The sequence below is a fragment of the Prunus mume genome, linkage group LG2 (genome assembly GCF_029339155.1).
Source record: "Prunus mume cultivar Tortuosa linkage group LG2, ASM2933915v1, whole genome shotgun sequence".
Taxonomy (NCBI): domain Eukaryota; kingdom Viridiplantae; phylum Streptophyta; class Magnoliopsida; order Rosales; family Rosaceae; genus Prunus; species Prunus mume.
Window position 1 is genome coordinate 25,661,726 of NC_142699.1, and position 11,351 is coordinate 25,673,076.

The 11,351-nt window shown below is 35.6% G+C and overlaps 2 protein-coding genes across 3 annotated transcripts; one reads left to right on the forward strand and one right to left on the reverse strand.

The window, feature by feature from the left end:
• Window positions 1-300: 300 nt before the first annotated feature.
• On the reverse strand, window positions 301-5,477 carry LOC103324343 (uncharacterized). Its single transcript, XM_016791716.2, has 4 exons — window positions 4,067-5,477; window positions 3,432-3,635; window positions 2,298-2,408; window positions 301-581 (listed from the first exon to the last, which is right to left on the reverse strand). Exons 1-4 carry the CDS (start codon window positions 5,297-5,299, stop codon window positions 555-557), a joined length of 1,575 nt encoding a protein of 524 aa, XP_016647202.1. The 5' UTR covers window positions 5,300-5,477; the 3' UTR covers window positions 301-554.
• A 1,236-nt stretch (window positions 5,478-6,713) lies between these two features.
• LOC103324326 (uncharacterized) lies at window positions 6,714-10,515 on the forward strand. 2 transcript variants are annotated; one of them, XM_008226373.3, is made up of 6 exons: window positions 6,714-7,006; window positions 7,105-7,201; window positions 7,706-7,961; window positions 9,431-9,556; window positions 9,936-10,076; window positions 10,228-10,515. In XM_008226373.3, the coding sequence occupies exons 1-6, from the start codon at window positions 6,921-6,923 to the stop codon at window positions 10,347-10,349; spliced, it is 828 nt and encodes a 275-aa protein (XP_008224595.3). In that variant the 5' UTR covers window positions 6,714-6,920; the 3' UTR covers window positions 10,350-10,515. The 2 variants fall into 2 exon arrangements, with proteins under 2 accessions (XP_008224595.3, XP_088900880.1); XM_089044754.1 differs by lacking the exon at window positions 9,431-9,556 and having other exon boundaries at window positions 6,719-7,006.
• The last annotated feature ends 836 nt before the right edge of the window (window positions 10,516-11,351 follow it).

An 11,351-nucleotide genomic window follows, 5' to 3' on the forward strand; every position in this document is an offset into this window, starting at 1 on the left:
ATCGGTACTGGCCCACCGAACCGATTCCACCCCTAGGCTATACTATTTAAAATTCAAAAGTGTATAATTTTTAGGAATTTTTGCGTTGTGCTATACTATAAAGGGACATTTTACTTACTATAAGTCCCTTGCTTCATCACGCCACCCCATTACAAAAGCTTTCAAACCCTAGAGCTTTTCGAAAATTGAACTTCAGTTCAAGAAAGAACATACTGGCATACTGCAAATCAGACCAATAGAAAAAGAAGAATATAAGAATACAATCCACAGCATTATCACTTTTTTTTTAATAAAAAAATCTCTAGGGATGCTATAAGCACATTTTAATCTGGGCTATCTAAAGAAGTGGAAAAGTCCTGCAGATGCCAATATCCCAGCTTATAGCATGCAGATTGCGGAGGACATGCCACGGTAGAGAATGTCTTCAAAACACTCTTCAGTTTCCTTTAAAAGAAAACTCATTTTCCTAGAACGAAATGGAAGAAAATGACTTAGTGCCCCATCTTCTTTCAGAACAGAGAGAAAAAAAGTGCTGATTTCGAGCCGTATGAACACTACGTTGTATTTCCCGCTGCGTGCCCCTGGAAAAGGATGGAAAAGAAAATAAAAATGAAAAATCAAAACCATAAGAATACAGTTATCAATAACTAGAAGAATACAGTAATGTCTTTCCAATTCAGTGACTCTCAATACTGCATCTTGCTCACAACATCAAAGAACTGATGAAATAATAAAAAACAGATCACACATCACAGGGTGTACAAGTAATCTCTTCTCCAATATTTATCCTTGATGTGAAAAGGATGAAAGAGTAAATTGGATAAGAGAGGCCATAAGTGATTCTTTTTTGTTTTTAAAGTTTAAAATAAATTTAAAATTTAAAATTAACTAAAGGCAAGACAGGAGAGCTCTGAAAGAAGAAATTAGGTAAATTAGGTTGATGAGCAAAAATATAGATGTGAATCAAATCTACTTCTGAAAGACCCACTTTCGACTGGATAATGAAATTTTCAGAAATTTAATGTGCAAACAACATTTTTTTTCAATCAATTCAAACCACTTACAAACACAAACACTGAGTTTTCATGAGTTCAGCTATTTGCCTACATCCACAAGCGCACCCATTGACCAGAAGGACCTAAACAATTCCATTAAAATACAACCCCACCAGCCAGTTTTACTCATGGCTTCATTGCCAGCCTACTATAATCTCACTTTTAACAAGTCATTCATTCTAACACAAGCTATGGTTTTAAGATTTACAACTTCTCCAAAACTGAACTAAAAAATAAGCTATATGAGCAAGTCATTATGTGTGCAAACTGTCTCATTTACGTAGTTAATGTCCAATCAAGCACAAACAGTCGAAACAGAACAAAGAACAGAAGAGAACTGAGCATACCTCAACGCTGTTATCCATTGCCTTCTATAGGACGAAAGCACAATGGCTCTATACGTAAGTTATTCAAATTTTGGCATTTTGGTCTACCGCTGCCACATCGCAGTCAACCAAATAGTGTGTGGTTGCTCACCTCAAAATAGACACACCGAAGAGTGGTCTGATTGTTTCTTTTTTCTTCTTTATGATTTGCTACCTACCCAACCTAAGGGCATCTTCATCCACTTAAGTTCAGAAACCCCAACCCAAAATGGTGGATCTCCAAAATATCCTTTTCAGTTAAGAAAATTATGCTATTTCAGTCTCCTAACCCTACCCTAGTACACGGTGACTACCTAAAGAACTCCAGTAACCTGACTATGTGTTGACTTCATCCTGACTGTCTTAGCTGACAAATTCATTTGGCGAAGATTCCATTGAGATAACAGATTCAGTATACTTTTGTGCAGACAATACAAAACTTTATGGCATGTCAAGAGACACTCACATGAAGGAGTAACCTCTCGATCTGTCTACTCTATATACTTAGTCAGCATGGCTTTTTAGATTTCTTTTCAAATGCTTAATATCACTAAGAGAGAAAATCTGAAAAGTTTCCAACTGACCATCCAAATTCTAATTGTTAAAATTGTAGAAAGTGATTCCTCTTGGTTTGGGGGTGTGGGGGAGGATTTTTTGCATCTAAACAAAAATAATGGACATTATCTAATGAGGACTTAAGTTGAAGACTTATGTTCTCATTCAAATGCCTCCCTCCCCCCCCCTCACACACACACACACACACACACACACCATATACAGACTGGATCAGGAGCAGATGTCTTCAGTCCACCACACTTGAACGGTGGTCTTGTTGATGAGATTAATTTTAGAAAATAACATATACATATAATTATACCCGTGGTTCTTTCTGCAGTTTGCTCAATATAGTATCCAAGTCTGTGTGCATTCTTAAGCCATCTGAAGGTAGTTTCTTTATCAAGTGTAGTACTGCTGAGGCAGCTTGTTCCTGAATGCAAACAAAGGGATCAGAGTCAGTCAGTTCTAGCTGTTTGCCTGCCAGCAAATAACTAGTGGGGCATTTCAAAATATTAAAACGAGAAAGAAAGTGTGGATGGATTTCAATGTTCAAGAACCAAATGAGTAACAAAAGGTAAAAAAAAGGCAGATTGCAGGAAGATTTTAAAAAAGAAATACTTGATCAAATTAGGCAGCAATTCGCAAAGGTAAGAAATATATAGAGTAATATGAGTAAATAAGCATCAAGAATTTTATTTTTATTTTTATTTTTTATATTAAACTATCTCCTCTTCCAACAAATAAACCTGCGCTGCTTGTCAATACACAATGGAAGACTGCTCTGAATGGATAATGTTGAGACAGAAACGAAAAGATGCATACTTTGCTTAGTATGACGACCAAAAGTGCAAAGATACAGTATCATAATTGCAAATACTTTGGACTATTATAACTATAAAATATAACTGTACTATAAAGATAAGTATAACATGTCAAAATTAATAATGAAAAAGAGATGAGTTACTGGCAAAGAATGAGAGGGAGAGAGAGAGAGAGAGAGAGAGAGAGAGGAGTGTTACTGGAAAACAATATATAGATCAAAGGATCCTTTCTCAAACACAAATTAATCCTACTTAAACTGCAATCCTAACGATACATAAAAGCATGTCTACCTCTGAAAAAATCAACACATAATCACCAAATGCCTAAAATATAGCCATCTAAGAAAAAGGAAACCATCATTAATCCATCCCCTGTCACCATAACTTCTAAACCATCATCTTTATAGGTTTTAAGCTCAGGAAAAAAAAAAAATTTACCAGGATGGGAGCTTAACAGAAAATAAAAAATAAAAAATCACAGAGGAACTTTGCCTATAAAAAATGATTAGAGAGATATATCAATGAGGTTACACAATCATGATGACTGTACGGAAAAAATATTTGATAAAAAATAACTGAGAATGTAATTAATCACCAAATAGCATAACACATAGTAAATTCATAACCCAGACCTTTACTTTTGGAATTGAATGTTGGTCAAGTGCAGTAACTAGTGCAGGCACAATCCTCAAATGATGGAGGATTTGCATTGCCTCTATTAGGGTTATAGGCAGTTGCATAAAATTAAAAGCTGCACAACAAACTCGAGAATGGGGATCTTGGAATGATTTCAAAATAACGCTCGTAACTTGTTCCAAACAATTTTTCATCAGTACCTGCAGTAAAGGAATGGGTTGAGAGACACTGAAGATCTAAGGATCATATACAATCATGAAATAGTAGGTACTGGATACTAATTCAATACTAAGTTAACACAAATTTGTGCACTATAAATTGTTCAGACTGTCAGGAGGTAATCTAGCTTTATCATTAACAAACCTTAAACCCCAGAGTCTCAGGCCAGATGTGCAAAAAGGATACAAGAGATACAAGTAAAACAGAAAATGTATATGGTGTATACAACATTCCTTTATTTTTATTGATACCTACACAAAATATTTATTGACTGATTGAACCATATAAAAAATAAACAGTTTATACTTGGTAAACCAACTACCATTTTCCTTAATCATTATACTTAGAGAAGGTGCAATACAGTATCATATAAATATTCCCAAATATCAGTTAATAGTATGTATGCTATTACCATTTCGCCGGAGCACTCCTTTGCAATCACTGCAAGCATAGAAATTCCTGCGTGACGCTTCTTCCAATCAGAAGCATCCATGTACTCCAAGAACAACTCAAAAGCAATGGGGGTCATTGTCTTTTCACCTAAGGCAGTTGAAATTTTGGTCAGGTAAGCAATTCCAAGATCTGTCTTCCCGACATTCACACCCTGGTCACTTTCCTTGTTGTAACATGCATTGTCATCATTTATACAGAGAAGCAGTTTCATTGGGACTGTGAGCAGCCTAACCAAAGTCTGATATGGTAACCCCCTCATCGTAAGTGCCAAATCGCTTGCTTCTGCTATGGTTAGCAAGAATTTGTGAACAAACACTTTGGTTCCCTCTGTCACTTGTTCACTCTCTGCTATCTTAAGCATGTCAAGTACTAGTTCATTAAGGTATGGCTTCAAGAGTAGTGGCTCTTCCATTACCAACATTATTAACTCTTTGAGAGCCCCTCGAGCATATTCTTCTTTCAAGCGACTTAACAAATTAAACAGTCCAACCATCATCCCTCTCAAAAGGTCATGAAACCAATTCCGCCCTGATGAATTTGAAAACAAATGAATCAAACTAACCACAGCACTAAATGTGGCGACCTGAATATCAGCATTTTCCGAATTCAATGCACTTAAAAAAGCCAAGTGTATAGGTTCAATGCTGGGAGCTAAAGCTTTACAAGCAACCGGGCGGTACACTTTTGGCAAAAAAGCAAGCACCCACAAAGCAGAAAGTTGAAACCCTTCAGAATCCGACTGAAAAGACTTCAACAAATACTCAATGAATTCTGGCCATTCATTGCCAACCCCAGAAATCTCTGATGCCATTTCAGATGCAATGGCACAGAGTATCCTCAAAGTGGGCAATGAACACTCTTCTTGAAGAGAAACAAGAAAGTTGTTCTTCATGTTAATTTGAGCATTCAAAGACAACTTAGGCCAAAGGTCACAAAGCACAAAACGAAGAACCAGGGCTGACCTGGCACGAATGTCAGCAGAAGGGCCTTGCCTGATCACATAGAAGAGCTTTATGAATAACAAATCTGGGAAGTGCTTTCTGCAACAATGGAGAAGACTATAGGCTTGAGATCGTTGGGGTTCCTGGGGGCTGAAGAGATGAGAGAAGAGGGTCTCCATGGGATGCCCATCTTTGGAACTTAGAACGCCGTAGGCTTGTGTTTGCAATTGCACAGAAAATTCCGAGTCCATCGTTCTTCACTTTTTTGGGTTTTCAAAAATCGTCATATCAAATGTGGGTTTGCCGGAGAAATCAATCAGAAAAGCAGAATCGGCTACAAGTTGGCCATTGACGGTTCATTTTTGCTGATGTAAACATGGGTTTGGATTATGAGACTTGAGCCACAAGGAAGCTAAGAACCAGAGCGAAAATGGAAGGCTATAAGGAGGAGCTCTGCACTCTGAACTACCCTATGCAAGGTTTAATATGTATATTTTTTCCCTTCTCAAGAAAAAGGTTAATAGTTACTTTTGGTCCCTATAGTTTATCTCTTTTTCACTTTTCGTCTTTATAATTTTAATTTGAGCAATTTAAGGACAGGTCACGAGTTTTGTCAATTTTCTTTCACGACGTTAGGGGTATTTTCATCCATTTCTAGTTTTAAAAAATTAGAAACTTAAATTTAAATATTTTTTTTATCACAAACAAGAAACAAGCAATTGATTTGTCATTGAAATGAAATTCCAAAGTGACCAAACTAGCAAATAATAATAAAAGCATTCCCAATCTAGCTCTAAATTCATTAATCTACAAATCCTAATGTCAAAATCAATAGTTGATGGAAATTCCCCTGATCCCGTTAAAGAATTTGATAAAATTCACAACTTGTCCTTGAATTGCTACAATTATGAAACTATAAGGGCACAATTAACCAAATTGAAACTACATGGATGAAAAGTGAAAAAGATGTCAACTATAGGAACTAAAAATGACTTTTAACCTAAGAAAAAAATAATGTAAATATAAAAGAAATTTTAATTTATTTCAATAGATTGTGTTATTGAAAAGCAAAAAAAAACCAGTTTTGCATCATAAATCTCTATTTATTTTTTTGCAGACCTTATCATATAAATAAATTAGGTCCTCAACTTGTTTAGTTATTATTATTTTTAAATATTGTAGCCCTATTAATAAATCAGATTTTAATATGAATATGATTCAATTTTTTTTCTATTTGAATTGTGCTTGAAATTTGACTACCCATCAACCTAACAAATAAAAAATAAATTAGAGATACTCCAACCCATTTTGATATAGTTATCTTTTACAAATATTACATATGTGTTTAAGGGCAGCTTCGGTCCGGTATTATAATTCAAATGAAAAGCACATAGCACTTGTGAGTTTTTAATTACGTCTAGTCGTTATAATGGATCATAAAATAATTTGGAAGAATATGAATCCGGACTTATCAAAATGTAGTGGGCATGCCAAAAGAAAATATGTATAAAAATATTTTAGAATATTTCTTTATATCCAAGTTCGGATTCCCGTCTTCATAAATTAGAGCATGACTCACAATATCACATTGTCAAAAATAGAGGAATGTTTTTAAATTTGCCCAAAATTGACCATTTTTTCGGAATTTGAGGCCAACAGTTGAAGGGAAGAAAAGGGGAGGTGACGCACAGGGCACATTGAGCAAAAGACCCTCACCAGGAAGTTTGGTTTTTTCATAATAAAAATTTCAAATCATTGGCGCGAAAACTTCAAAGTGAGAGTTTTTAAAGCATATCATAAAACCTTCCAAAACTTCAAGGCGCGAACACAGCAAGAACAGAAACTTTGCTTATCAGAGATTGGAGCATTGAAATGAGCTCAAAGAAAACTCCGCCAAGGTTTAGGGCTGTAGGGCAGCGCTCACTTCCTTCATTATTCTTGTCTTGCTCAAAAAAGTCGTAAGCGAAAAGAAACACAAACCCTTCTATTTTTTTGTAATATATCTTCTATTGATTATTTTTTTGTTCCAAGATATAATTTTTGCGCGTGAAATTAGTGTCAAGGCTGTAGAAGAAGATCCCGATGGGGGCTCGCATGTGCGGCTCTCGGAACGGAAGCCGCACCAGACTGCTGGAAAACCCACGACAGTAAAGGTACCCTTACGTTTATTGGCTGTTGATAAATTGGTGAACGGAAAGGAAAGACTATCAAATATTGGGTTTTAAGTTCTCTGTTAAATTTTATTTATATTTTCATTGATAAAAGGAAACCAAAGGGGCGATTCCTCTCTATTGTTGCCTACATTTACATATGTGAATCAATAGTTTAAGGAAAAATTGTAACTTTAAAAGAACTATAAGAAATTGGATGGAGATACTGGAAAATTTGGGACTTGAAATTTAAAAAGATGGAAATTTTGGAACTTGAAATTTGTATTTTCCTTTTAGAAGCATTTGGGTCTTTGATTTAGAAGTTTTAACTTGAAATTTGCAAATTGATGGAGCATTTGGGTATGTGATTTAAAAGTTGAGCTTGAAATTTGCAATTGAATGGAGCATTTGGGTCTTTGATTTAAAAGTTGAAACTTGAAATGTATGGAGCATTTGGGGCTTTAATTTAAAAGTTGGGGTTTAACTGAAATTGGTTTAAATTCTCAGGCAAGGTTGAGGCCCTTCTCGTCAATTTTTGGCCTGAGAGATTTAAGTGAGTGCATTGATCATGATGAGCAAATTGAGGCCAAGAAAGGAGGGGAAGCTGAGAAGAATCATGTTGCTGCTTTATTGGCTTTTGAACAATTCAAGCATACTGATCTAGGAAAAGGACATTCTTTAGGTCCATCCACTGATGGTCGAGTAGAAAGTTCTAACGGAGATGTTGTAGAAGAATCAAGAAAAAGGAGGAACCCTTTTGAAGGTTTGCCTTCCTATCTCAATTTCTCTTGTGCAAAGACGTTCTTAGAATAAACTAAATCTTCTCTTGCTTGCTGATTTGTATTTGGTTGGTCTTCAGGGAAACTAGAGGAATATAAAATATTATTGAAAACTGAATATTTTCTTTATGTTGCAACTCAATCAATTCCATAGAATATTGCTTGCTCAGGACTGGATATTATGTGTATAAAAGCCAAAGATCACAATTCTGTTCCGTTTATATTATTATTCACTATAAAATTAAGATTAGTTTATTTTCTTTAAATAATTCAACGGCCCCTGTGCTTTCAAGAATTTGGTTGTTTAATTCATCAGTAGTATCAAAGAGCTCCACAACAGGGAGTAGAGTGTAATCAGTTTTCCATGTCTTTACATGCTAACTCTTATGGTGCATTGACTCTCAAGTAATATGATTAACAGTTGTGCTATGTAAGTGTGCTTATTAATTCTAAAATAAGAACAAATATAGAATAGATTGCAACAGAGTTTTGGTTGGAGAAATGTGGTGTGGGAATTGAAATGAGGTCCCGCCAAGGTGTTAAGTGCAGTACTTCTTTGTCTATATGTATTTACAGGGGATGCATATATCTGAGTTATTTTAGGTATGTATTTGAACTTTTCCTCCCACATGGTCCAGGATGTACGTCCATTGGATGCAGGTCTGACTCTAGGTGCTAGATTCCTTAATAGACCTGAATTTTAGACACAAGGATAAAATTAAATTGCAGAAATGCTCAAGTTTCTCTATGTTGGTATAAGATTGAGTAGCAATCTGAAAGAACATCCAATGTGAATGCTTCGTCAGTTCATGAACATGCATGTAATAATGTAAACCCTGGGAAACATCAGACGAACATGCGTAGACATCAAACATGGTTCATGGATAGACATCTTTGTATGTATCTGCCAACATGGTTCATGTATTTCCATGTCTACCAGTCTTTTCTTTCAGTGGTAAAGTTCTTAGGCTCTGAAATTCATAGTACTGCTTATCATCTCTATAACTAAAACTAGAAAGTTATATGAGTTGGGTCTCTGCTTAATGTTTGTGATCATCTCATCATCAGCAGAAATTAGAACTTTGATATTGTGAAGAACAAATATTGCAGTGCAGAGTTTTCTCGAACAGTAAATATATAAATAATGGACTGTCATAAATTGGTGACAAAAATTTCTGGGAAGATTCAAGATTAATGAGAAAAGTTTGTAAGTGAAGTAGAAACATAAAAGATGGACAAATGAGCTGAAGACATCATGCTTTGGCATATACACCACAATATATTACATTTGATTTTTTATTTTCCAGCAGTAAGACTTGAGGTATAAATTTTTTATTGAGTAAAATCAACTGAAGCCACCTTTATATTCCGGTTAAAACTTTTTTTTCTTACTCAATCAACTTATGTCCTTGGTTTCTAAGCGACCACACCTTGGCCTTCTCTTTTTAATTAGCTGGGGTTGACAAGCACATTGCAAGAAAGCATTTCGCAATGCTTGGAGGTGATTCAGAACCCAGCCAGACAAGAAGGAATGAGAGTTTTATAAGCAAGGAGAAACCAGGACCTGTTTATAACTACAGTTAGTATGCTATATCTCGACTCAGAAATGGTGTTAACAGTTACTATTTCATGTTTCTCTGTGAAGCACAGTTTTCTTTTTCCTTTGTATTATGTCTTGAGATGTGTAATTTTCATTGTTATTTGCCATACACCACAACTATACACATCATGTTCTAGTTGGTTTCTACTTATTAGCATATACACCACCAAAGTAGAATATACATCACATTTGGTTGTTTGATTTAGAAGCAAGATTTGAGATGTTAAAAGTTTGTCAAGGAAGATCATGTGTAGCCACCTTTATGTTCCAGCTAAAACTTTCTAGTTTTCCTACTCAACCAACTTATGTCTTTGGTTTCTAAATCTGACCTACCAACCCGCTTTTCTCTTTCAAATAGGCGGCGGTGCCAAACACACTGTAAGAAAACATTTCACAGTGCTTGGAGGTGATCCAAAACCAAAACCACAAGCCTACCAGAAAAGGAGAAGGAATGAGGGTTTTGTAAGCAAGGAGAAAGCAGGACCTGTTTATAATCACTGTTAGTATGCTATATCTTGAATCAGAAGTTATCTTTTCATGTTTCTCTGTGAAGCACAATTTTTCTCCTTTTATGTTTTGTCTCTTGAGGTTGAGGTGTGTAAGGTTGTTATTGTTGTTTAGTAATTTTGGTTCCTGATTTGTGGTAGCAGATGCAAATGGCTGTGGCTGGTGGGACTGCGACAGGGAAGGCATTGACAATGAAGAAGTAGGCCTCAATGAGGTATGGGAAGGAGTGGGCTCTACCACATTGGGAGGAATAGAATGGCATTGATCTTTGGCTATAGATATCATGTCTTAATGATAATTGAAAACTTGTGTAGAATACTCTGTCATTTCTCTCCCATCCCAGATCCCACCACATTTAGTGATGTCTTGTGTAATTTAATGTTTATATATTGTACTGTTTTAACTTTTAACATGAAGATATCTTTTTAGCATGCTGGCTGGCTGTTGGTTTTTTTTGACTGAACATCTTCAAGACCATCAAAATCCCCTAAAAGATGGACCTATGAATAATTAATCTTTTAGTATAAAGGAAATTAGATCTTATGTTATCAAAATTTGTTGAATTTAATGGCAAGACAAACGTGATGTTGCATCACCGTTAGTACGTACAGAGACATCAAAATTTGTTAGAACAGTAGCGTAATTGAGTTGTAGGGTAATAATAATGAGTTTCCAATTTAGTTTTTATTATGATAGCTTTTTTGTTTTTTTCATGCTCAGAATCTCTTTTCTCAATAGCTTACAAATCCCAAGAAACCCAGCTTGAGAAGCCTAGCCTTGTTCATACATCCTTGAAGTTAGTTGAAGGTGCCTACCTGCCGCATCCATCTCAGAATCTCTTGTTCTGCAAAGCACTAGTACTAGTAACAAACTAGGCGAGCTTTGAATTTGGGAGTAAGACAAGGAGCAAGCAATTTCTTATATTCTTTTTCCAGATTTTGATAGATTCATAATTTCTGGTGTATTGGATTTGGAAGAGTTTGGTTTTAGTTTTAGGTTTGGTTTAGGGTCAGCCAAGTGATATGGAGGAAGATGAGAAAGAAATTATAGTTTTAGTTTTAGAGTTTGGTTTAGGATAAACTTTATTAGGAAAATGGGGCACCAAACCAGTCTGCCATTGTCCAAGGGCATGGGAACAACAAGTGCTCGGCTGATTCAACCTGCTGAAGACAGAGAGGGCAAGTGGGGGAGTCCAAAATTATCGTTGGTTTTTATTACAGTAATGGGGGGATTGCACAATGTGTGATTTTCCCGCAATCATATTTTA